General features: G+C 41.0%; 2 protein-coding genes and 1 long non-coding RNA gene across 3 annotated transcripts; 1 reads left to right on the forward strand and 2 right to left on the reverse strand.

Annotated features, from left to right (window-relative positions):
• The first annotated feature begins 9,455 nt into the window (after positions 1-9,455).
• LOC110716622 lies at positions 9,456-10,614 on the forward strand. The gene is made up of 2 exons (XM_021895269.1): positions 9,456-9,796; positions 10,061-10,614. The coding sequence occupies exon 2, from the start codon at positions 10,064-10,066 to the stop codon at positions 10,541-10,543; it is 480 nt and encodes a 159-aa protein (XP_021750961.1). The 5' UTR covers positions 9,456-9,796; positions 10,061-10,063; the 3' UTR covers positions 10,544-10,614.
• Positions 10,615-10,746: 132 nt separating this feature from the next.
• On the reverse strand, positions 10,747-14,313 carry LOC110716675. The gene is made up of 4 exons (XM_021895321.1): positions 12,541-14,313; positions 12,294-12,437; positions 11,303-12,178; positions 10,747-11,213 (listed from the first exon to the last, which is right to left on the reverse strand). The coding sequence occupies exons 1-4, from the start codon at positions 14,311-14,313 to the stop codon at positions 10,929-10,931; spliced, it is 3,078 nt and encodes a 1,025-aa protein (XP_021751013.1). The 3' UTR covers positions 10,747-10,928.
• A 3,812-nt stretch (positions 14,314-18,125) lies between these two features.
• On the reverse strand, positions 18,126-18,602 carry LOC110716741. Its single transcript, XR_002510585.1, has 3 exons — positions 18,429-18,602; positions 18,220-18,347; positions 18,126-18,148 (listed from the first exon to the last, which is right to left on the reverse strand). It is a non-coding gene; the product is annotated as an uncharacterized LOC110716741 (long non-coding RNA).
• Between the last annotated feature and the right edge of the window lie 9,055 nt (positions 18,603-27,657).

Here is a 27,657-nt window from a genome sequence, read left to right on the forward strand (position 1 = left end):
CTTTTCTCTCTTCTATGCTTTAGCCTAAACACTAGCCTACCCTTCTCATTTCAAAATTCCTTCTTCAAGTGCTCAAAGGAGTCTATATTTTACTCGTGGTTCTGTCCTTAAGCCAAGGCGTGAAAGGTAGAACTGTTTGAGGGTTTGGCCCCAAATCAACTCTACTTTATTTAATTTAATTTAATTATTGTTTTATTATTTCCTTGAAGTTACTAACTTGTTTATTATTTTGTAGTTGCAAACAAACAGAATCAAAGTAAGAATTATGTTCCTTTTATTTCTATTATTTTTCTAACGATTTTATATTGTTGGAATTGTGATTAAATTGTTTCCAATATTAATGTTTGTTCTATTATATTTGTTGATCACCATATTGCATGTTAAAGGGAATATGTAATTGAAAATCATGCCTAATAAGATAATTTGGACAACCGGTTTAGGATCCTTTTTAATGTTGTTAATTAATTCAAGTCATCACAAATATTTTAGAATTATATGTGTGCATTAATATTCAACCAATTTAGTTAAATAATAGTTTGAAGCGAATTGAATATTTTTTTTGTATGCCTTTGAGATCACATGAATGCTTTTCAATATAAGAATCGAGTAGAGGCCAATACGGGCGAATGTGACTACATGACTCACTTCGTACCATCATCCCCGATCCTCCTTTCGTGGTTCTGAACCATATGGAGTTAGTAATCTCATGGATTATGAATGGGGTGTAACCTTCACGGGTCAATCGTTGTTGCCTATCGTTGTCCCTTATCGTGGTTGCCTTTTTAATGATCCGTGAACGGTTTACAAGTTCCTTAAAAACTTTTTGGCGGCTCCCTACCTTGTCCCTAATCGTATTATGTCAATTCCCACTTCCTATGAGTGCCAAGCATATTCACCACATGCTTTTACGTAGGCGCACTTCGAGCGACGCCTACAATTTGGCCTGGGAGGATTCTTGGTTATTTATCGATTTGAGTGATCGATATTTAATTAAGATGAGTGGATGAGACTTGAAAGATTCTTGAAAAAATATTCCTGTGATTAATTTGGCATTTTTGCATCTGCATAGATGTTTTAACGTCGCATTCAGGTCTGTCCCGTAGGAAAAATTGGATAACTTGGTTGCGCATGAAGGAAAACAGGGCACCAGTCAGATCTTCTGACTGCCGTGCCACGGCAAAATCTGCCGTGTCACGGTACAGTGCACCGTCTGACGGTGCATAGTACCGTGGCACGGGAATTTTTGCCATGTCACGGCAGTCCTAAAATCAGTCCGGTGGCTTATTTTCTCTTCGCACAGTCAACTTCCTTCGATTTTTCAGAAAAAACGTATGTGTTCTACATGCGTCTTAGCCCCGGGGAATTTAAGCTCTATCGACCCAAAAACGCTCATGGCAATAAGGGTTCATCCGAGTTATTAAATCCACCCAAACCATGGAGTCGAGTTCGATTTCATCACAAACTCGCGGAGCCACCCGTTGGCATACACCCTCAAGGGAGGATGCCTTGCTAACGCGTCCAAACTCTTAACCATGGTACCCTTTTGACACCCAAAGCTTGACCAATAGTTGAACATAGATCTTGACTCTAGGTTGCGTACTTTTTTTTACATCATCGTGCCTAAATGCTATGTGCTTGTTTGGTGCTAACCTTCATGTGTACTCTTTTGTTTAACCCATGACCAGGGGTTTTTATTCTCACATACTAATTAGTACGGACCTAAAATCGTGGAACTGACCTGGAACTGCGCACGGTGTCACAAAACTGACCTGGAACTGCGCACGGTGTCACGGCATGTTCTGTCGTGCCACGGTGAACAGTGCCGTGACACGGGGCTTTCTACCGTCTGACGGTAGACTGCATCGTGTCACGACAGTCAGCACTGTGACACAGTGCCCAGGAAAAGTGTCTTGTCAGTCTTTTTTTCGATTTTTGTGCGTACGTATGTGGATGTTGTGTCCAGTTTGGAGTCATGTCTAGCTATACGGTCAAAACACGCGTCCATAACCTCACTTAATCACTCACATATCGTATTCACACACTTTTTTACTTTAAGTCGTGCACTACTTATTGACCGTATTTTAGGGAGGTCTTGTTTTTGTGTCGTTTTTTTTCGGAGTAAGTCGGATGGTATCCTCCCATATTTTTTTAAACAAAAAAATAAAAAAAAAATAAACAAGTAGAATTTCAAAATTATAGATTTTTAATAAAAAAAAATTCTTTTTTTTTTAATCCGGATGGGTTAAGGTAAATTTGGTCATTAAAGGTGTGTTTGTTTCGGTGTCACATCACTTGGTCAAGAAGCAGGGGTAGATTGTTACGGTTCGAGTCAATACCTCAACAACCTCTTATACCAAAGAGGCGTACAAGGAAACCACCTCAATCATCTCCACAAGATCCATCTCCAGTCTACTTTCAACCAATGGCTACTAAGGAAGACATCGAGAACCTCAACAAGACAATTGAAAAGTTGTCCAACATGATGCAGACACTCACCACTAGAGTCAGAACGGTAGAACAAGAGAGTCAAAACAATGTCACTACCACTACAATGGACAAGATTAAGGAACAGATGAGCAAGATTTCTGAAGAATTCACTTATGTGGAACATCTTGTCACCTCTTCGTCCATAAGAGACAAGCTTCTTGCGAAGTTTTCCACTGCTGACATTCCCAAATTCAAGCCTACTAATAATCCGCTTTTCCATTTGAAAGATTTTTCTGCAACTATGGCTCTTAAAGGAGTAGATGTGACACTCTTCCCTACGGTGTTACCTCTTTCCTTGGAGCATGCCTGTCAACAGTGGTTCTATTCTTTGGAATCCAAACATATCGCGACCTGGGAGGATGTTGCTGAAAGCTTTATGAATCGTTACAAGTGTAGCATTCAGGCCAAGACTTCTGAACGTGAACTCTCCATTCTCAAACAGAAAGAGAATGAAGGCTTCACCACTTACTTAAGCAGGTGGAGGGAAACAGCTGCGCTCCTGGTGGATCCCCCAAGGAGAAAGAAATGGTTCGCTTGTTCATTTCCAATCTGACTCATAAGTACAAGCAACACTTGAAGCTTCTGCCTCTTAGTACCTTTGAAGCTATATACGATATTGGAATCAATATCGAGGACGAACTAATGAAGTCTGTTGGTAGCAACAATAATAACAACACTTGGAAAAACAAGAAGAACGACACTCCTTCTTCTTCGTCTTCTAAGCCCAATAATGCTACCAACAATATCAATATCAATGATGTGCTGGCCCTTAATGCTCTTCCTCAAAGATTCCAAAGGCAAAGGAGGGTTTACACGCCTTTGGGAATGACTTATGATGCTACTTATGACCGTTTGCATGGTCAAGGACTGATTATGCCAATCCGACCATTTCCAAAACCTCAACCAGAGAATAGGACCGCTAGCTATGACCCCAATGCTTATTGCAAGTTTCATCAAGGCAAGGGTCATAATACTGAGAAGTGCTGGAGGTTGAAGGATGCAATCTAATACCTAATTGATGCTAATCAACTTCCTGTCCCTCCAGGGGGCAAGAAGCCTAACATTCAAACAGGTCCTCTTTCTGATGCTTTGGCTATCATGGGAGATGAAGTCTCATTTGATCCGTCGATACTCATTCAACCTGTGAATGAACCTCTGCCAGAAGTTGTATTTGTCTCGAGTTCTGAAGAAGTGAATGGAATTTGGGATAGTGACGACGAAGACGTCTATCTCAAGGATATAGCCTGCTTATCTCTTGGCACAAGTAAAGATGTTTGGGGGAACTTTGAGGTCAAGGTTCTCACCAGAAGTGGACGGTTGCAACAACCTAATCCACCTCCACCTCCACCATAATCACATCCGATAGTTGATCCCATCGACCCTGTGAACAGCGATGTGGTCAAACAATTGCAAAAGACCAAGGTGGAGATGAATGTATGGAAGCTTTTGGCCACTTCCCACGAGCATCGAAAGGCTGTGATGAATGCTCTGTTGAAAATAGGAGTTGATGATGACAAGACTCCTCAAAGACTGGTCAACTTTCTCACTACTAAATTGCCAAGTACTAGCAATCTGATTTCGCTTTCTGACAAGGATCTGCCCCTGGAAGGGGACCAACATAATAAGGCCTTACACCTCACCGTGGTGTGTAGGAAGATGAATGTTCCTATGAGCCTGGTTGATAATGGCTCTGCAATTAATGTGTTCCCACTCCGTACTTCAAAGAAGTAGGGCATAAAGAATGAAGAACCGACTCCCTCCACTCAAGGGATTCGCGCTTATGATAATACTCGCCGCCAAGCCTTGGGTACTATCATACTGAACATAACTATTGGGGCCATTGAACGTCGCACTAAATTTCAGGTGGTGGACATTAAGGCCTCTTTCAATCTGTTGTTTGGACGCCCTTGGCTTCATGAGCTAAAGGTGATTCCATCATCGCTGCACCAGAAAGTGAAAGCCATAGTTGGAGGGGTTCCAATAACTATTGATGCTTCTCCTATGCGCATTCAAATTATCGACACTCCTATCGTCCATGTCGAACATGACGAAGAAGATGAAGATCTTTGAGGGTTTTCACTAGATGATGTTCTCGTGATCGAAGAGGAGGAAAAGTGCCATCTTGACTTCGATCCTTATTCAAACACCAACATTAATGCCATTCTGAGAAAGCAAGGGCATTTCCCTGGATTGACCCTCGGACTCAAAAAGAAAATGGCTGAATCTTGGGGCCATCCTGGTGCACTCAAGAAAGATACTTTTGGCTTGGGATTCAAGCCAACAAAAGAAGATGTGAAGCAAGCTCTGTCGAAGATGAAGGCTCGCAATAACGCTCTAATCATGAAGAAGGAAATGGCCAAGGATCCATATCCATTAACACTCAATGGCCAGTACATCAAGGAAGGGGAAAACTTTCCGTGCTATGAATTCCCTGAACCATTCGTCCATGATGGGATCCGTGAACCATGATTCGAGATGTTCCTCAATTGTGACTTTGTTGATGGAGACGAAGAGCTCTTCACAACCTAGAGGCCAGCTAGCCCGAACTTTGATGATCTAGGAATCAACCTGCTTTTTGGAATGGGGAAGAATGAGTCTAAGCCAGTCCGCAATGATAACTCTGAGCTCGTTCAAGCTGTCATAGCAAACAAGGATTTTGACCCCTCCGAGTTAATCGTCCAAGCTGACAACATTTCAAGGGGATGACGCAAGACATTGAGGATCACTACGCCAAGTGGAGAGAAGTTTGAAATAACCGCTGGCGAAGGTCCTATGTTTGATGAGTCTGAGTCGTCTGGGTCCGAGTCCGAGTCTGAGTCTAAGTCTGTAGACGAGTCCTTAGAGTCTGAGGAGGACCCTCTTTCTGTTATAGAGTTCAACTCTGAGTCTCTTGTTGAGTCCTCTCTTTCTAGTCCAAATAATTCCGGTGAGGTCGCAGCCGACCTTGCCCCTCTTGATGTATTAGCCAATGAATTCAATAAAATGAGTACCTTTGCTTACGAAGCGTGTCATTCCCCTAGCCCTGATCAATATTGCTTTGCTAATGATAAAAATGACAAAGAAATAATAAAAGCAATGGAAGAACACGAAAATAAAACAACAGTTATCGAAGATACAGAAACAGTTAACATTTCTAATGATACGACTGTTAAAGAAGTAAAAACTGGATTAACACTAAGTCAAGATGAACGCAAAGAGATAATTAACTTCCTTAGTGAATTTGTTGATGTATTTGCTTGGTCATACCAAGATATGCCAGGAATTGACAGGGATATAGCTCAGCATACGATACCACTCATTCCAGGTATGAAGCCTGTCAAACAAAAGTTGCGCCGTATGAAACCGGATGTGGCTCTCAAAATCAAGGAAGAAATCAGGAAGCTGTTGGCCGCATGTTTCATCAGAGTATTCAAATATCCAGAATGGATAGAAAATGTGGTTCCAGTTCCAAAGAAGGATGGAAGGGTCAGAATGTGTGTTGATTACAGGGATCTCAATAAAGCAAGCCCAAAAGATGGGTTCCCTCTACCTCACATTGACATTCTGGTCGATAACACAGCAAACCATGCACTCCTATCATTCATGGACGGTTACGCCGGATATAATCAGGTATTGATGGTCGAAGAAGACATGGAAAAAACCACATTCATCACGCAATGGGGTACATATTGCTATACGGTAATGCCATTCGGGTTGAAAAACGCGGGTGCCACCTACTAAAGAGCAGTTACAGCATTGTTATATGACATGATGCACAAAGAGGTGGAGGTCTATGTCGATGATATGATCGTTAAGTCTAAAGAACGCCCATGCCATATTATTGCACTTCGCAAGTTCTTTGTAAGACTCCGCAAGTACAACATGAGATTAAATCCAGCAAAGTGTGCATTCGGAGTCACATCAGGCAAATTACTTGGATACATGATCAGTTCTCGAAGGATTGAAATAAATCCTACAAAAGTAAAGGCGATCATGGCCATGCCACCGCCCAAAAATGAGAAGGAGATTCGAGGTTTCATTGGAAGGTTGCAGTATATAAGTAGGTTCATATCAAAGCTCACAGCGATATGTGAACCTATATTCATGAAGCTCAAGAAAAATGTCCTAGTCACATGGGATGACGATTGCCAAAAAGCTTTCGACAAAATCAAAGAGTACCTGGCAAACCCACCCGTGCTAGCGCCAGCAATACCTGACTTTCCTCTTCGACTCTACCTTACGGTCACAATAGAAACGATGGGGGCAATGCTAGCACAAGAGATCGAAAACAAGAGAATGCAATCTACTACTTGAGTAAAAAGCTTTAAGGATATGAGACGCGATACACACCACTCGAAAAGTTGTGTCTCGCACTTGTGTGGGCCGCACAGAAACTAAGACATTACATGCTCACTCATACGGTGCATGTTGTGTCCAAGATTGATCCTCTCAAATACTTGTTCGAAAAAGACTCAATGGCAGATTATCAAGGTGGATAGTCAATCTTGCTCAGTTTGGCTTGAGATTTATGCCACAAAAAGCCATCAAAGGTTCTGCGGTTTCTGACTTCTTAGCAGACTTTCCGCTAGAAGAACTTGAAAAAGAAGAAGATGAGTACGATTTCCTTGACGAAGATTTACTCATGACTGAAGATGATAGCTGGACGCTCTATTTTAATGGAGCTTCAAACCAAAAAGGATGTGGTGTAGGAGTCTTGCTTGTATCACCCAATGAAGAGCACATCCCAATTTCCATGAAGCTCGACTTTGATGTCACCAACAATGCTGCAGAATATGAAGCATGCATTTTGGGGTTAGAAACAGTTGTCGCCTTGGGAATTAAGAAACTCAGAATCTACGGTGATTCTTCACTAATCATTAACCAAATCTCCAAGAGATGGAAAGTGAGAAGTGAAAGTCTCGCTACGTATCAAGCTCATTTAGAAACTCTCACGGAGCAATTAGATGAAGTGGAATATACGTATTTTCCAAGAGAAGAAAACCAATTCGCCGACGCACTAGCTAAATTAGCATCAATGATGCGAATTCCAACTGATAAAATCAGAATGTCGCTGACCATAAAAAGAAGATATGAGCCGGCTTATGTTCACGCACTCGACGATGAACAAGAACCACAAGAAGAAGATGAAGAGCCATGGTATACAGATATCCTTAATTATGTGACAAGAGGAGAATACCCTCCTAATACTGATAAAAGGGCACGCCGCGCTTTGAGGCTCCTGGCCTCACAATATGTGCTCATCAGGGGAGAACTCCACAAGAGAACTGCAATGGGAAGAAATCTCTTATGCATAGCCAAGAAAGAAGCACATACAAACATGGAAAACCTTCATGCCGGTATATGTGGAACACACATGAATGCAAAGATGTTAGTCCAAAAGATTCAACGACAAGGTTACTATTGGACTACTATGGAGAGAGATTGTCACGAATACGTCAAGAAATGTATGAAGTATCAAGTCTACGCAAATTTACAGCATGTTCCACCTTCGCTTCTCTACACATATACTTCTCCATGGCCTTTTTCCACTTGGGGCATCGACATCATTGGGAAAATAACACCACCAGGACAAGGGGGGCATGAATTTATTCTCGTAGCAATCGACTATTTCACCAAATGGGTCGAAGATGCCTCATATGCTAAGATGGCGGCGAAACATGTAGCTCAATTAATTGAGAAAAATATCATATGCCGCTATGGGGTACCACATGGGATGATCAGTGATAATGGAACACATTTCCAAGCCAAATGCGCGGAATTATTACAGAAATATCACATCAAGCATCACAGATCATCACCTTACAGACCACAAACAAATGGTGCAGTCGAATCGGCCAACAAAAATGTGAAAACTATCATCGAAAAGATGACAGAAAATTACAAGTATTGGCCAAGTAAGCTACATTTCGCCCTTTAGGGATATCGAACCTCTGTTCGTACATCAACGGGGGCTACTCCTTTCTCTTTGGTCTATGGAGTTGAAGCTGTACAACCAATAGAACTCGAAATCCCTTCTCTTCGAATCGCATTGGAAAGCCAATAAGATGAAGTGGACTGGATTAGAGCAAGATATGATGAACTAGTCTTACTTGATGAAAAACGCTTGGCAGCTTTGCATCATGTCCAAATCTACCAACAGCTTATGGCGCGACATTTTAATAAAAAAGTCAAGACTAGGAACATCAAAGAGGGTGACCTGGTGCTTAAGGCACTTCGTAAAAATGTGTTAGATCCAAGAGGAAAATTCAGACCGAATTGGTCAGGCCCGTACATTGTTAAAGCCATCTTGTCTAGCAGAGTGGCACAATTGGTAGACATGGACGGTAACGGCTTCCACAATTTAACCAACTTGCATCAACTCAAGAAATTCTATGCCTAGTCGCATGGGTTCATGACCCAATAGAGCTACGTTTGTCCTGATTTTTTTATAGGATACGTAGGCAACCCCTCAAGGGGGCCCGGCCACTTTAAAAAATAAAAATCCTCCCTTTGTCGATCAAGTATGCGCGTCAGTTCAGCATTGCGTCACGACAAAAAAAAAGGGTTTTTTTCGCAACACGGGACATTCCACCGTGTCACGGTACAGTCCACCGTGGCGCGGTGGACCAGAGTGCACAAAAAAAAAAAAAAAAAGGAATTGCCGTGACGCGGGAATTTGTAACGTGTCACGGGATTTTTCACCGTGACACGGTGAAATTTCAGGTTTTCCGATTTTTTTTTAGTGACGCATTCGTTGCGAATTCATTGCTTGTTCAAGGTTTTTTTATTTTCGTTCTTCCATTGCGTCCGACTCCTTGACTCGGTTAAATAAATAATAAGTAAAAGTCATTGTAATTTTTTATTTCAGGCTGAAATAAATATGCTATTATTATTGAAATAAATGTGACTACAATTATTGGCATCATATGCCTTATTTTAAATAAAAATTAGGATATTTTGGATTTTAACACCTTACAAAAGGCTGAAAATGTTTTTTAACACCCCCCAAAAAAAAACTTTTATTTTAACACCTCCCAAAAATATAAAAGTTGGAAGTTAACACCAAAATCCATCTTCCGTTAACAGAACTGTTAGTGGGGCCCACCCCAACGGATATATTTTTAAAAGATCTGTATATAAGAACCATTCTTCCACGATTCTTGCACGATATATAAGAACCATTCTTGCACGATTCTCCCCCAATGAACGAAATTGTTGTTCTTATTGAATAGCAGCAGCGCATTGCATTGTTGCACGATACTTGAAACAATTCTTTCACGATTCTTCCACGATTTTTGAGAAGAGGAACAGATTGAAGCTGCTGAAACAGGTGAGTGCGGTCAATTGTTCGGTTGTTTGGTAATTATGGTTTAAATTCTCTTCAATTATTATTTGCAATTGTTTCGTACTCAGATTAATGGTTGGATTATGTTATGTACGCATCTAAATGCCCAATTGCGAAATTAGGGTTCGTCAGAAATTGAATTTGGGGCTTTTCGTATTATGAAATTAAAAATGAATTTTGTTGCTGTCAATGTTAATTCGTCAGTGTACAAATCTGACGAATGTGACTGTCGATCTAAAATTGATGCAGATTATGTCGTTTGTTAGCTCTTCCCCTCCTGAGGCCAGAAAATGTAAGTGTGGTGTGCCAATGGCCAAGCTCACTAGCTGGACAAGGGAGAATCCAGGCAGGAAGTTCATATCATGTAAGTTTTATGACCCAATAACAGAAACAAGGGGTTGCAAAGCTTTCGAATGGGTTGATCAACCTGATGGAACAGATTGGCAAACAGGGGTTATCAACAACCTGTTGTTGGATAAGAAGCTGCTAAAGGGTGAAGTTAATGAATTGAAAAGGGAAGTTGATGAAATCAGTGGCCAAAGGAGGTGCCTACTTAATGAAGTTGATAATTTGAAGATGAGATGCAAGGCCTTGAACGCTGACAGGAAGAGAATGAACAGGGAGTGCAATGAAGGGAAGGTGTCTTCAATCAGCTGTTTTGGTTGGGTGGGCATGGCCATTTGTATAGGTTTGTCAATGGGTGTAATTTTCCTAATGGCTAGGGGTGTGTAATAGTAAGCTGTATTAAGTAGTTATAATTTCTTGTAATGACTTGAAGTGTTATAAATATGTCTTTTAATCAACCTATTTATGCCTTGTCTAAGTTCCTATTTATGCCTTGTCTTTTAATCAACCTATTTAAACATGTGAAACATTAAAACATGGGAAATATGTGAAACACTAAGATAGTTCAAGTACAGGTTGACAAAAGAACCTTACTTCAACATGTTTCAATGGCAATCAAAGCCATGCAACCATTACAATTCAATATCTAATTGTTCAAATTTGTTAAGGGAAGCCACTAAAAAACTAGCAAGTTACATAACCAGTCATGAGTACATAATAAAAGTTTGAAATTGTTCAACAGACATAATGTTTGATATCCAGCATGAGTACATCACTGAGTAAGGTTGTTGAGGGATTGCAGCCTGGCCCTTGTTACAACACCTGTGGCTGTTGTAGGCTGACTTGAGGAAGACCTTGTCTTTCTTTTTGGTTGGCTTGAGGCAGGCTGACTTGAGGAAGGCTGAGCTGAGGATGGCTGACTAGAGGATGGCTGAGCTGAGGAATGCTTAGCTGAGGAAGACTGTGGCTGTGGGCGCTTGCTGAATGGCAGACAACCTTCTTGCTCTTGAGGAAACTTTTTGTTTCCTATGCTGTTTGGTCCAGCCCCAATTGCACTCTATGACATGCATATAAAAATAAAAAGTCAATGGAAAAGACACATACATATATAAAACAAAGGGGGAGTTGGTGTAATGCTTGTGTTACCTTTTTAGCAGCCCTAATCTCTTTCTTCTTCCTCTCCTCCACCATCCAAGGAGTGTTCAGTGGGGGTCTGCCTGCTGACTTTATCAGCTCTGTAGCTGGTGCAGCAGGTACTTTGCAAGTCTTGGCATAATGCCTATATCCCCCACAGTTGCTGCATTGCTTCTTCCTCTTGGTACTTGCCTGACCACCTGAAGAAGAACATTCTCCTGGCTCAAGCTTCCTTTTTTTGCTCTTTGGTCTCCCAGGTTGCACCTTAACAGAAGGGGGTAGTGGTTCCCTCATTCTGACTGTCTCCCAGTGCTTTGGGCCAGGCATTGGTTGGACAGCTGGTTCATAAGCAGACCTGTATGTGTCCATGGTATAGTATGGGTCAACAACAGCCTCTATGTCACCCCTCATATCCAATATGCAGGCATAAGCATGAACACATGGAATGCCAGTGAGTTCCCAATGGTAACATGTGCAGGTCTCCTTGTCCAAATCAACCAACACCTGGTCATCCTTCAGCTGCACCTCAAATGTATTCCCTCTGGATGGCTGCACCACACAGGACCTAGCCACAAAGTCTATCCTCCCCAGAACATGCCTCACATATGGCACTAAGTTGTGTGTAATTGTTTTTGAATCCTCCCACTTTTCATTATTCCTGTTCATAATATACCTCCTCATCCATTCCATTTGGGTGAGGATAGGTTTATCTCTGGCAGGCCTAATGACTGCATTGAAAGTCTCACACATGTTGTTCAACAACATGTTGGACTTGCAGTTTGGTGTGAATGCATGTCTAGACCAATGGTGGGGAGGAATGTTGATTAAATACTCATATGCCTCTTCATCGAGGAATTTGATAGACTCCATGGCAATTTCATGCTCAAACTGACATATAAAAGCATACCAGAAATCACACCAAGCATATACAAGCTAACCAATATAAAAACACACCAACAGTCATATAAAAGCATAGGCTAGCTTCAACAATCAATAAACTTACAATGGTGGTGGCCCTAGCTGCTCTCCAAAACAGCTCCTTAAAGGTTGATCCAGTGAAGTTGAGCTTGAAGTTAGCCCAAATATGCCTCACACAAAACCTTTGCTCAGCTTTGGGAATAACATCAGCCATTGCTTTAATCAAACCCTACCAAATGCAGACAAAAGTATAATCATCAGTCAATCACATACATACACATGAAAACTTAGAAATTGAACCTAAATAGTTAAGAGGGAAACAGAAGCATTACCTTTTGCCTGTCAGACATGATGGTCAGCCCAGCTCCTTGATCATGTGTGAACATTGACATAAGGGATTCCAAGAACCAACCCCAAGTTTCCTGGTTTTCAATCTCCACTGTGGCCCAAGCTAGAGGAAACAAGTTGTTATTCCCATCCTTAGCAACTGCCACCAGAATTTGCCCAGGAAAGGCACCCTTGAGGTGACAACCATCCAACCCTATTAAAGGCCTACAACCCTTTGCAAATCCATCTCTCAATGGCCTTAAACAGATGAACATCCTCATGAACAATGGTGGCTCTGGCCTGTCAATACCATCAACAACAACATTGCACCCTGAACCAGGGTTGTACTTCATCACAGCTTTCCCATAATCCCACACCCTAGCATACTGCTCCCTAGCTGAACCAAATATCAGTAGTTTTGCCCTACACCTAGCTAGCCATGCCTTATAGTAACTCACATCAACTCCTAAATCATTCAAAATCCTAGCCCTAATCTCCTTAATTCTCCAACCAGGGTTACTCCTAAACTCTTCTAAATACCTCTCTGCTATGTATTCAGCAGTAAGCATCTTGTTCTTCTTTACTCTGAAGCAGGAATGGTCTAAATTCAAGGTTTTGATTTGCCAAGTTTGCTGCTTAACAAGTTTTGATGCAAACACCTTGAACTGACACTTTACCCCCCCCACACATGTACAAGCAGGCATTCTACAAGTGTAGCTATTGAACTCACAGCCACATCTATATCTACACTGAACTGTAATCCTTTTACTGTCATTATGCAAGTAGTAGAACTCATACCTGTTTTGAATGGCATGAAGTCTTAAGGCCCTCCTCAAGACTGAAGCATTACTGAATTTCTGATTTAACTTCAACTTGATTGGGTTGTCAAAGTCCACATCAGCATTAAACCAAGGAGCATAGTCCTGTTCCTCATCAGATCCACACAAACTCCTTGAATCATCTGAATCAGCATCACTTTCTGGATTCACCTTCGGTTTTCCAACATCCAAATCATTTCTCAACTCTACTCTCTTATCTTTGCCAACCCTGTCATCTACTGCACTCTCCAAACCTTTCCTAAGGCTCTTGTTCACTTTGGCCAAGATCTCCTTTGACCCTTCAATATACCATTCCTCATCCCCTTCATCAAATTCTTCTTCACCAGGTTCCCAATCTTGTCCCTCATCACTCAAATCTGAACTTGAATAACCAGATCCTTCACATCCATCATCCTTTTCTTCATCAAACCTCAACACTTTAGCATTAGCTGAGGCTTTCCTAGGTGGACTCTCCTCCCTTTGTTCAGTTTCTGTCTTCTTAAACCTAGGGCTCCTCCTAATAGTCGATGTATTTGAACTTTCTACCTTCTTATCCTTTTTTTTTGTCTTTGCAGGATTGGGTTGGGCCTCTTGTATGGGCTGACTAGGAGCTTCTGTTGTTACAAAAACCTCAACATACCCCTCTTCATTTACTGTCTCCAAAAGGCCCTTAACCTCTTCACTGTTAACTAGTTCCCTTTTCCCAGTGTTAAAGGTTTTCCCCTTCTGCCTATACCAACAGCTGTAATGCATAGGCACATCCATATCACCATTAACAAAACCATGAATTGCAGCTGTTCTAATCAAATGCACATCCAACTTAGATACTTGAACCTTCCTCTTCCAGTAACACCAACCACCACACCAACACAGCAGCTGCCTGTTTTTGGTTACTCTTTTAGGGACAAAAGCACCTCCCACTCTAAGGCAGATGTCAACCAAACTATCCTTGTCACCCATTATCTACCCACCAGTGAAAAACATATAAAACATATTAAAAGCCATGTAACTATACATGCACAATACGAATAAACAAATCCATCACAGCCACACAAACAAACACATAAAAAAATTGAAAATAAACATATACAAGCCAATGTAGGTGCTCAGTAACATAAATTAATCAACAAACCACACTTGCTAGTTTAATTAACAATAAACCACCTTAATTAATCTCTACTTTCAATTACGAAATCCAATTAACCTAAGTCGCATAGTCAGTTACAGAAATTGATTTATCAAGGCTTTCCTACTGTGGTCCCAAAATTTACCCTAATTACCCAATTATTGCAAGGTTTACAGCAATGAAGCACCAGTAATTGACGAAATTGCTATCAAAGGAGAGCAATTTTACCTTATTTTCTGTGAATTTCAAGCGGCTTTCGCACTTTTGTAGTTGAAGAAGATGATGAAGAAACCCTCCTGAGCTTATCTTCTCCAACGTTGACACCACCCTACACTCCACTTCTCAGCCAAGATCTCCTTTGGTTCAAAAGCGAAATCAATGAAGGTTCAGAAAGAATTCAATGCAGAAGGTTGCTGCGAATTCAATGAAGAAAGAAGTTTCGTGTTTTGCTGGGTGAAAATTGAAGTTCAAGCCAATTTGTGGGACCCACGTTAAATTTCCGTGACGGAAATCGTTAACTGGTGTTAACTTCCAACTTTTATATTTTTGGGAGGTGTTAAAATAAAAGTTTTTTTTTGGGGGGTGTTAAAAAACATTTTCAGCCTTTTGTAAGGTGTTAAAATCCAAAATATCCTAAAAATTATAAATCATAAAAAGCAAAGAAATATTGATCTAATCTCTCTTTACTTTAGGAACATCCTTCTCTTGGTCAATTAGGTCGGCCTTCACCATTAATGTGTCTTTTGTAGCCCGAACCGTCACACCCCTAGTGGAACTTTCACCCCTTTCACCTTTCTTGAAATTCTTCGGTTGTTTCTCTCTACATACCATCTTTTCTTTACCCTTCCCTTTCACATAATTCTTCTTTTTCGGCATTATAGGAGTCTTAAACTAAATCCCTTGTGTTCTCGGACCTAGACGATCTTTAGGAAGGGCTTTCTTATTTCCAAGACGACTCTTCACATCAGACTTGCGTGATCCGAATCGTTCCCTCCTACTTCTAGGGTTCAACCATGCCTTGTATGCACTAGATAAAGGAGGACGAGCTTGGTCACTTGCAGAAACGGTTTACAAAGGTCTTCCAATCCAATAAGTCTCGTACTTGTGAACGTTACTTTCATGCAATGATACTTCACGAAGACTATCGTTATAGTGTGGAACTACTTGTTCAAGTCCATACTGCCGCATCAATCGAGAAGGACAATAAAAAGTCAGTTTTGAGATACTAGGAACACGACAATATGGAGTATAATTCGTGCCAACCATCCTAGTAAGCCTCCACCAAGGCACCACCCAACGAATGGAAAATTCCCTCTTTGCAAAGAAATTTTTCCAGTCTTCATACGACATGTTCGCAGAGTAATTCTTTTTCATGCGGACTAGGACGTTAGGGCCATATTTTTCAACATCGTCGGGGGCTTCAAATAGTTCTAAACGCTCCATCAACCAAATCTGCAAAAAAAAAAAAAAATATTTGCAGATTCCTGTGACACGGCAGATCTCACCGTGTCACGACAGACACCCACCGTGACACGGTGCCTGTTTTTTGTCACGAGGGCTACTTGGAGCTTATTTTTACCTGCAGCAGTACTAGAGAGCCTTTCCTGATGGCTTTCTGGTCAGCTTTTGCTTCGTCAAGGCCACAAAATGTTTCTCCAAGGCACGTCGGTATAGGAGATCTTCCAGATTCGACATGTTCAAACACAGACGCTAGACAACCATGTCCTACCCTACCGTTTGCAAATAAAAGCTTGCTAAACATGCAAAAAATATGTGCCCTTCTACGATATACATGATAAGACTCAGAGATAGGGCGATTAAAATATAAATTTGCAAGTTTTTCTAAGTCTACCTCATTACCACACACAATTCTATTTAAATTTGGATCTGTTAGATTCAGATGGCGTTCAAAATCTTGGTAATAATATTCACGTAGGGTAGGCATGGCAATAAGATTTCTAGCTGGAAATCCAAAGATTGCACCGAATTCCTCCGGCAGGGGATAGATTTCATCATAATCAAATTTAAAACAGTGTGTTTCTGGACTCCAATAATCTAATGCTGCCCGAAGAAAATCATGTTCAATAGCTACATGTCGCAGGGCTAGCAAACCCCTGACATGAAATAATTCTAACTCTCTTTTTTCAGCATAGGTCAAAGAATAAGACCAGTCGCGCAATGTATTATCAAAATTCTGAGACATGATTATTGAAATATGAAATTCTAAATTATTTTGTGTTTCGTAATTATGCATATCATGAATAAACTGGTCTTATTTTATAACAAAAGCGCTCGAAACTACCCAGAATTTATCTTTTCACGCGCGTAAAACACACCGCTGAGTAATAGGCGTCCCGTGACACGGGAAGTTCCACCGTGTCACGGGAACTTTTGCCGTGACACGGCAAGTTCTGCCGTGACACGGTGCACAGTGCCGTCTCACGGCACCCCACGTGTTTTCTTTTTTCATCCTTTCCCGTATCTATCCGGATTTTTTTAGTATTTTATCTTCACCGTTTATTTTTCATTTTTCTTAGAGTTTTATTTCTAATAAAATTCTCAACTTTTTTATTTTTATTATTTTTTAATATTATTATTTTTTTTATTATCTTTATTTTATTTATTTATTTATTCATCACTTTAATATTTTATTTTTTTTTATTTTTTATTTTTCTCTTTATCATTTTATTTACTTATTCTACTTATTTTTACTTTTCTTTTTATTTCTTTTTCTTTTGGGGAAGGTCGGTACCCTCCATTACTCCACTTACGTTTTTTGCCGCGTCATTAATAAATACACGATCACACACAATGAGTCTCAAGCACACACTAACACATAATAATAAACACATAAACTGTGAATAATGTACAAAAGAGTCATAATAAATAAACAGTGTCAATTGTCATCATAGTATGTACAAATAAAAACCCTCAGTCAAAAGTCTCTAGAACCAGAATCAGTATCATCTCCACCCTGTGAATATGGGAACGGTGAGCCAAAGAGTCCCTCCATCATCCGAGTACGGGGAGTAGTGTCCCTACTAGTCCCTGTGACCCCAGCAGTAGTCAAACTCAAGGCAGAAGCCGTCCAACCGGCAACCGGTGTAGATTGACTCAAAGACACGGGAATCGTCGGTGAAGGCATCGTCCCATACATCAGAACTGAGAACAAGCCCGACACCGGTGGAGGAATCCCAGACAATGGAGCTGAAAATAAACCAGGATCCACGGGAGTCAAAACAGACCCAAGCTCAGGCTGTGGAGGCTGTGAAAACGACTACTGCTGCCCCTGAATCTGGCCCAGAAAGCGCTGGGAAGACTGAGGCTGCTGCCACTGAGCCTCCTGAAACGGCTGAGTAATCTGAGGCTCTCGCTGAGAATGAGAACGCCGGTGAATCTCAGGAGATCGTCTACCACGACCAAGCTCCTCCTCGTCCGAGCCTCTATGCCTCTAGCGCGAGCGGGACCTCCGTTGCTCCTGAAAGATACAAAATCAAAAGGTGTCAACAATGCAAAATAAAACAAATGGTAGAAGTGAAAAAAAATGAATGATACCTCAAGAACGTTGCTAGAACTGCTCCGACAACTCGCACCACGCCGAAGCTTAATGATGCAGTACTTCAGGGCGTCAACCAGGTTCATGAATCCCATCATCTCCGGGCGGTTAGGCTGAGGATAAAACAAAGAAAAATTAGTAAGAAGTGGTGATAAAAGGATGAACAATGCATCAAAAAACTTACCGGCTCAAAGACCTCGGGCAGAGACTCATGCGCCTGTCTGTAACCCTCTGGCGTGTCAGCAATATGGACCCCGGGTAGCGGACAGACTGAGGCGGAATCTCGATCCTCCCCACAGGGCGAATAGTCGTCTGAAAATATGATCGAATAATCAAGTCATTCGACTATTTAAAACAGAGACTAGTAACAAAGATCCTCAAAAGAAATCATACCTCAGGAAGACGGGGTGGAGGAGCCAGAGAGGGAAGCAAGCCCTGCGCATAATCACCCTCCATGTGCACAAGCTCCTACCATGGAAAAGTATAGCTCTCTCCCCTGTTTATCAACTCCCTAATCAAGCGTGAGTCCAGCATCGACTCTAGTGGAGATGAGGGCACCACAAAGCGATCGCCGCTATGCTGACGAACGACACGCTCCCCCAAATACCAGAAAAAGCGTCCGGTACCAACCAAAATGGTGCGGTGCGCTGAAAGACGTGAGGCCTCAGGAAGATCAGTCATCCCGGCCCAAGGACGACACTGGACATCAATGGCAACCTGAAAACCATAAAAAGTTGGCATGAAACACCGGAAACAACGTCAGAGGGAAAATAACAGGCAACAAAACTAATTCTTACGCCAACAGAAGAGGTGCCTCGGCGTAGCAGCCCACGCAGCGCAGGGACAGACTCCACCCGTGACTCTCCTCAATCACGCCAGCTGGCCCCGACAGGGAAATCATGGACCGCTCCATGACGCCGGCGAGGATCCAAGCCTGGGAAGTACTCGTAGAACCATATCTGCAATGAAAAGTAATCTTTGAGCACATGAGTCAAACAAGTTAAAGTGAAACAAGAAAGGGAAAAGATCATCACCTCTACGAATCTCCACAAACCATAGACAGTGATGGGAGACTCGTCATTCAGCTGTCGACAGCCTTGACGTAGCGATAAGAGAAGGTCGGCGTATCCGAGGCTGGCCCAGCTATAGGATCCTATCTCATGGATCCTGACCAAAGAGGGGAGGTAGCAAAGGAGTACGCGTGAACTCCTATCAGGAGAAAGAGTCATAGAGATCAGAATCAGAATGAAGATCTGCACTCGCTGCTCAGCCGATGTCTCCTCCATGTCGAAGCTACGAGCTAGAACTGAAGCCAGCTCCGATCGCCCGCTCCTAGGACCACCTCGAGACACTGGCCGGGTCCTGATATGCTGAACGATCAGACCTAACAAATCGGCTGCCTCAGCCGATCCCAAAGACAGAACAGACATCTGGGCTACGGCCCGGTCAGTGAAGCGCAGCCCGCTAATCATACTGAAGTCCAGAGGGGTCACTGTCATCTCCCTCCAAGCAAAATGAAAAGTGTTGGTAGTATCCCAGAAATACTCCAACAATGCGCAAACGACCGTCGCACCACAACCTCGGGGGCTGCGAAACCCTACAACTGCCGTATAGAAATCTACTAAACCAGCAAATTCCCATAGGGCGTTCATAGCAGGATCCCTCGTAATGATCTGGTGAAGTCGAGGAATCAAATCGTCGGCTCCAGAACCGTGGTGGCGAAGCGTGCCGTCGACTATGCCGAAGAGTGGGCGATGAGAAACATGGTTTTAACGGCAGAAAACCAACTGGTCTAGAGTCCACAGAGGTGGAACCCACCTACCTCTACTCGTAGAAGCCCGAGGCTCGGACTCTATGGCATCGTCGTCTATACCCTCGGGAATAGTGGGAGTGTCCTCCCGAAAATCCTGACGCCGGCCGTGGGTGGAAAGATCGTGATCCCGTCCCCTAGGCATGCTATTATAAAAATAAAGATCTAAATGCTTAGCATCATTTCCTAAGACATTTAATTCAAGTTGCATTTTTATAAAAAATCTAAATTCTTAGCATCATTTTCTAAGTTATTTAGTTTTTTATTGCATTATACGCTAAATTTTTACCTCAAGGCTAAAAATTGGCAAAATTATGGAAGTATCTATAGTGCTTAGTTTCTCCATGACAAACTAGTACTATAGTTCTCCTAGCCGCATGATACTATGTTCTCCATGACCATATAGTACATACACGAAATATGTTTCGGAATTGCACAAAAACAATGAATCAACACATCATGACATATTTTACAAGATCTACCACCAATATTTCACCATTTCCAGTGCAAAGAAGTAACATGTACATCATTTCACAAAAAGTAGTACCCAAAAATGGTGATTTGCTCAATTCTCCATCAAATCATGCAATTTTTTGTCTCAAATTTCACACAAACATACATACATACATATACAAGTAAATTCATGGCAAGAATTTTAACATAAAACCTCAAAATCAAAAATCCCCAAATTAATTTTTCAAGGTTTTTACATGAAATTACTTATTTGAAGCAAATTCGAGACAAAATCAAAGGAAACTTGCATGGATTCTTATAAAGAATCAAAAATGAGGAAATTAGCAAGAAATTAGAGCAAAATTGGTGAAGATTTGAGCTCCAAAAGATCAAAAAAAATCTCGGAGACCAGCGCAGCCGTCGTGACACGGTTGAGCTACGCTGCGGCTCGGTGGGAGAGTGGCATGTCACGGGGATTAAATCTCGTGTCACAGCAATTATAAGGTTCGCCGGAGCTCCGATGAGCAGCTACAGCAGGACGACAGTAATAGCAGCAAGCAACAGCAAATCTCAGCGAAGAAAAACAGAAAAAAAAAGAAATGGGAACCAGCAGCAACGCCGCGCCACGGGAGGGGATTCCGGCTAACAGAAGAAAGCTTCGAGCGCCGGTGAGAAGCTGCCGAGACACGGCAAACCGAGCAAAAAGATTTTTCTTTGGGTGAAAACCAGACAAGAAAGAGGAATGGTGGATGAGCAAAATGGGAGAAATGGTTGATATTAAAAACCAAAAAATCTCGTGCAACGGACCCCGTTCCCAAGTAACGGTAATATATTGTGTGGTGCACATGGTCTGACTTGTCAAAGATGCCAGTTGACCGATTTTCAGTCAACAAATTCCCGTGCCACGGGAATCTGTTCCGCGTGACGGGACCACCCTACCACGTCATGGGAAATTGCTCCGCGTGACGGGGACCCGTGCCGTGTCACGGGAATCCTTTTCGTGACATGGTGGCTTTGTGCCTGCCCCAAACAGTTATTTGCGAATATTCCTGACATTTTGACTAAAATTCTAACTGATACTTAAAGGGGACTAAAATTACCATTTTACCCCTAGCAAGCATCAAAGTCTATTTTTCGGCATTTTAAACATCTAATATGGTCAGATAATCGACTTAAAGGTGTGAATCATCTACGGCCCACGTTCGGGGATAATCGAACCATCATACACTTTCAAATTTCAGCAATTATGTAGTCGTCGACTTTCCTCAAGCTTGGAAAGCGTTATCGGTGGATTTTTCTTCAAGTATAGAAAACCGCTAAGTCGGCTTTCCTCAAGCATGGAAAGTGTTATCGGTGGATTTTTCTTCAAGTACAGAAAACCGCCAAGTCGGCTTTCCTCAAGCATGGAAATCGTTATTTGTGGATTTTTCTTCAAGTATAGAAAACCGCCAAATTCCTTTGTCGGCTTTCCTCAAGCATGGACGGCAGTATCGGTGGATTTCTTCAAGCATAGAAAGACACCAAATTCATTCGTCGACTTTCCTCAGGCATGGAAAGTATTATCCGATAGGTTTCTTCAGGCTTAGAAAGCTACCAAGCTCTTCGGTCGGCTTTCCTCAAGCATGTAAAGCGTTTCAACAAATGTCACTCGGTGGATTCCTTCAAGCATAGGAAGCTGCCAAATTCGTTTGTCACCGATACACTGGTGCTAGATACGTATTATATCCTTTTACCCTTTCATCTGTAGAACTAACATTTTTCTGCAGGTATCGGCGTATACAGAATGATTTAGGATCGCAGAACGTCTTAAATCATTCTCCGTCCCTATCGGCTACTTTTACTATCGTTTTCGAAACTGACGTTTCTACAACCTCAGTCAAAGTGGGGGCTTCTGTAGACACCTAAAAATGTCTCCCCAAAACCAAACCCGATGATGAACAACCTTTCACCGCAACTATTGGTCGGGTTCAGTATTTAATCCCGAGAGTGCTTAAAAAATCGTATTTGATTAAATTCATATTTTTGAACGGTCCATGGATTAGTCTTGATGTTTAGTAAAAGAATAGTTTTTATTTCAGCCCAAACTTATTATTTAATTTTAGCCCAAACCCTTTTTTATTTTATTTTTGGCCCAAACCTTTTGTTTATTTTTATTTAATTATTTTCTTATTTTAGCCCATATAATAATAAGTCAGAAAAGGCCCGAAATTATCAATCGGCACTTAAAATGCCGAATGAAATTAGGTTAAAAATGTATTTAGACGGAAAAGTGGGCTGGGAATTACCGCGCCACGATAGACAGCCACCGTGTCACAAGAGTCCTTCCCGTCTGACGGTGGGATTTCCCGTGACAAAGGAATTCTGCCGTGACACGAGACATTCGTGTCTTTTCCGCGTAAACCCTTAACGCGTTTTCTTTCCCGTTTTCTGAAAATTTCCCGCGTCACACTAAAAATGTACCGTGTCACGGGAAAGTTTTCCGTCTGACGGTTGGACTTCCCGTGTCACGGTACAGATTGCCGTGTCGCGGGATACTTTTTTAGGGTTTTAATAATTTCAGGGTTCCGTGTGCTCCCTTTTCCCTATAAATACCTCCCTCATTTCTGATGTACGGGGAATCAATTAATTCTCTAGTTTTTACTTTTCTCTCTTCTATGCTTTAGCCTAAACACTAGCCTACCCTTCTCATTTCAAAATTCCTTCTTCAAGTGCTCAAAGGAGTCCATACTTTACTCGTGGTTCTGTCCTTAAGCCAAGGCGTGAAAGGTAGAAATGTTTGAGGGTTTGGCCCCAAATCAACTCTACTTTATTTAATTTAATTTAATTATTGTTTTATTATTTCCTTGAAGTTACTAACTTGTTTATTATTTTGTAGTTGCAAACAAACAGAATCAAAGTAAGAATTATGTTCCTTTTATTTCTGTTATTTTTCTAACGATTTTATATGGTTGGAATTGTGATTAAATTGTTTCCAATATTAATGTTTGTTCTATTATATTTATTGATCACCATATTGAATGTTAAACGGAATATGTAATTGAAAATCACGCCTAATAAGATAATTTGGACAACCGGTTTAGGATCCTTTTTAATCTTGTTAATTAATTCAAGTGATCACAAATATTTTAGAATTATATGTGTGCATTAATATTCAACCAATTTAGTTAAATAATAGTTTGGAGCGAATTGAATATTTTGTTTGTATGCCTTTTAGATCATAGGAATGCTTTTCAATATAAGAATCGAGTAGAGGCCAATACGAGCGAATGTGACTCCATGACTCACTTCGTACCATCATCCCCGATCCTCCTTTCGTGGTTTCGAACCATATGGAGTTAGTAATCTCATGGATTATGAATGGGGTGTAACCTTTACGGGTCAATTGTTGTTGCCTATCATTGTCCCTTATCGTGGTTGCCTTTTTAATGATCCGTGAACGGTTTACAAGTTCCTTAAAAACTTGTTGGCGGCTCCCTACTTTCCTTGTCCCTAATCGTATTATGTCAATTCCCAGTTCCTATGAGTGCCAAGCATATTCACCACATGCTTTTACGTAGGCGCACTTCGAGTGACGCCTATAGAGGCGCAAAACTTGAGCCAACCCCTGTTGCCAGCCTAACCTACACCACCCCATTTCCTTATCCTACACAACACCACACTGCCCTACTCCCTGCTTTCCACTCACCAATAACGACTCCAACTTCACGCACTCCATAACAACAAACCAACCTCCCTTACTTCCCCTACTCCCAACTCAGCAACAAACACAAAACCATCAGCCACCGCAACTAATTACCCACGCAAATGTGATAATCCAAGTATGCAAATTGACACCTTTCCCCCTTATGCTCATTTTGATGAGGTTTGTGCTAATTTTGATGATGTGCAATTTGACTTTGATCATGAACCTCAACCTTATAATATTGATGCCCAAATTATTTCTCAAATGCAATATCTCAACCAACAACTCCAAGAGCTTCAAGAGGAACAAAAATTGAGAGAAGTGAGGCTTTGCCAAGTGATGAGTGCTATGTTTGATTTAGATGGACTTGAGGCACCTCACTTGGAGTGTGAGAGTGTTGTTGAGGATGATGTAGGGAAAGGGTGTGAAGGTGAGGGGAGATTTTCTTGTGATGAGAGGATTTTTGAGGATTTTGATCCTTTTCATTCCCCATTTGAGCTTGAATGCCATCCTTCCCCTTATTCACCCCCTTTAAGATCTTCCCTTGGTGAGGATGTGAGTGATCCATCTTCATGTTTGAATGAGGGAGTTCATGAGGATGATAATGGTGAGATTGAGAAATCAAGAGAGATTGAGAGTCCCTTGAGTGATGGTGGAAGAGTTGTGAATGAAGAAAATGTCGATTTTGAGGATTCCAACCCCCTTCCCCATCTTGACGAGTCCACCTTGCATGTTTTTGACCCTTCTATCCATGAGTCTTTGGACTCATTTGAAGTTATGGCTAGTATGTTCATTTAAGGTGTAACAAATCACTATAGCCTTTTGAGAGAGTTCATTGGAAATGCTTCATGGGAAAGGGATGAGTTTGAGAGAAACATTTATCCTTTCATGCATGGTTTAGAGACTCTAGGCTTTGAGGATCTTGAGGGAGTTGTTGTTCATTGCTGTGATAGAGAGGAGGATAAGGTTATTTCTATTGGAGAGTTTTTGATTGAGGGAGATGTGAGTCATGAGTGTTCTTTTAAGGATTCTATGATTGATTTTCATGTCCTCATTGGTGATGTGAGGCTTTGTGAGACTATTGCTTCTCCTTCCCTTCCTCATGTCCCTTTTTCAAAGAAATTCAACCACATCCCCTACTATCCTATGTTCCTCCCCTCTTTTGTCTTAAAACCTAATGAGGACCCTCTCTTTTTTTATGAGACTCTCCCTTTTCATCCTCCTATTATTGAGGAAATGGGTGATTGTGCCACCCAAAAAGATTTTGAGGAGATTTTGCCTTTTTATTCTTTTCCTTATTTATATTCTTCTTTCTCTTCTTATTTTCTTGATTTTTCTTTTGATTTTTCTTCTTTCTTTTTGCATCTTCCTCCTCACTTACGTGCAATAATCTTGTTGCACGTCCTCCTTCCTTCATTTGCCTACTTGTTATCATATGAAATGTGTAGTAGTGCATTTGATAAGCTCTTGCGTTCGTTGCAATATTATTTACTAGAGCGGTCTCGCTTGGACGTTAAACAAGCCTTTCTCGGGAAATAACCCGAGGTTTTTATTGCTTTCATTTTCTTTTCTGTTTAGATTAGATTTTCTCTCATGGAAATGTTTGTGTGCTTTTTTTTTTCTAGGTGCATGACTTGATATACTCTTATGCATTGGTTTGGATCAAGAAACAAGGAAGTTTGATGCCTATTTTTGCTAGCATATGGAAATTAAGATTCATTTCAAGAGGAAATCGGATTTGAAAGGTTAAATTGGTTCATTTGCGGGTAATTACACCCACCAATATCCGGTAATATCTTTCCTAGCTCTTTCTCTAATGGTTGGTGACTCGTTGGACGTGTGTTGGTTTGTTGGATTGATTTCTTTCTTTTCCCCTCCCATGGATTATTTGGTTTATGTTTGAGTATATTGTTTCATTCAAGCTTGGGGGAGGGTATTCTATCATGCTTTGGTGGGATGTTGATTCATTTATGCCATGCACTTTAGTATATGCATTTCCATGTCTTTTCTTATATTTTGAAAAGTCAAAAAAAGATTTTTGTTTACTTTCAAGGTAATTTTGGCAAAATGTGTTTTGTTTGTTCTTATTTTGGACATTCTATTTTGGGAATTGCATTCTTGAATGTTTTTATTCCTAAGTGGTAAATGTGTGCACGCTTTGAGAGTGTCATTGGATGACTCTAGGATACTATATGCTAAGGTAGTCGGTTAAGAACTTTTAGGGGTCCATGAAGCCTTAGTTCACGGGAATGTTGTAAGATGGAGTTTCTCTCTATAGTGGATTTGATACCCTTGGTTGGTATTTGTTTGGTTATAATCCCTTGTGAGCTTCATTTGTTCTAGCCTTCATCACCTTGTTGAGCGGCTATTTAGGATCCTTGACTATGCATGTCTTAATCCTTGTTTTGACCTCTAGCTCCCAAAATCGTGACCGAGCCACTCTAGGGGAGGAAAAGGGCACCTTTTCTCATTTTTCTTTATCTTCTTTTTATTTTGTTACAAATTTGGTTTCCTATTTTGCATCGACCTACTTATTAATTAATTTGAGCCTATTGTTTCCCGCTCTTGTTTAAACCGCGTTACAAACCTAATGGCATATATTTACCAACCCTTTTAGTTAGTGAAGCATTGGCATGTGAGGTTTGAGTTTTGAGAGTGTTGATCATGAGCAAGAAAACTTTGTGAATTGGTTTAAGTACGGTATTGAAAATTGAGCTTGAAAAGAAAATGCAAAAAAGTTTGAGAAGAAAGATGTAATTCAATAAAATCAAATGAAGTTTCAAGAAAAAGCCGTCCATGGCTAAAATAAGGCGAGGACATAAAATAAGAGCTAAAAAAAACACAAAAAAAATACACAAAAAAAATACACAAAAACACAAAAATATTTTAGTTTGGTTTCGTTTTCTACCCTAGTTTAAGCATTGAGGACAATGCTTCGTTCAAGCTTGGGGGGGAGCGTTCCTTCTATTTTTTTGCATATATTGTGTGTTAGTGTTGAGTAAGCTTGGGGAAGATGGCATTATTGGTATTTTGTTTGATATTTTGTGACTTCTTGAGTTTGTTTTTGAGAGTAGGCCACTCTTTTACTTCACTTAGGAAATATCACCATAATTTTCAAATTTTTACCCCGCCTTAACCCTTAGCCTTACGTTACAACCCAATAAAAGACCCTTAGACTTTAGTGGGGTTGGGTCAAAGAACGGTGGAGGGAGATAGACTTCAAACCTATGGAGAGAGTATGCATAGTTGAGATGTCGGGATTACCTTCTCAAAGTTTTTCATTTCTTTATCTTTTTCCGGTTCCTTCGAGGAATCATGAGAAGCTAGCTTAAGGGTTGATTTGAAGCTAGTGGAGAGAACGCGGACCGATTGGTTGGGGCTAGGGTGGATTGAGTCCTCATTAGTTCACTATTCTTAGCATATGTTATGTTTCAATCAACCATTGACATCTTGGAACGTGCATACATTTGTCTATTTAGAAAGGTTTGCATTCATTGGTGCTTGTTCCTATCTCTTGTCCAAATTTGAATTTGTGTTTTCTTTCTCTTTTTATGTTTCTTTTTCTTTTCTTTTTATTGCCTTGCCTTGGTTTTTATTCAGATTTGTGGGTTAAACTCTTAGGACACCCTCACGAGAGCACACTCGTCCTCTAGGGCGATCTAGGGGTTTAAAGGGCT

The sequence above is a fragment of the Chenopodium quinoa genome, unplaced genomic scaffold, assembly GCF_001683475.1.
Source record: "Chenopodium quinoa cultivar QQ74 unplaced genomic scaffold, ASM168347v1, whole genome shotgun sequence".
In the NCBI taxonomy this organism is placed as follows: Eukaryota; Viridiplantae; Streptophyta; class Magnoliopsida; order Caryophyllales; family Amaranthaceae; genus Chenopodium; species Chenopodium quinoa.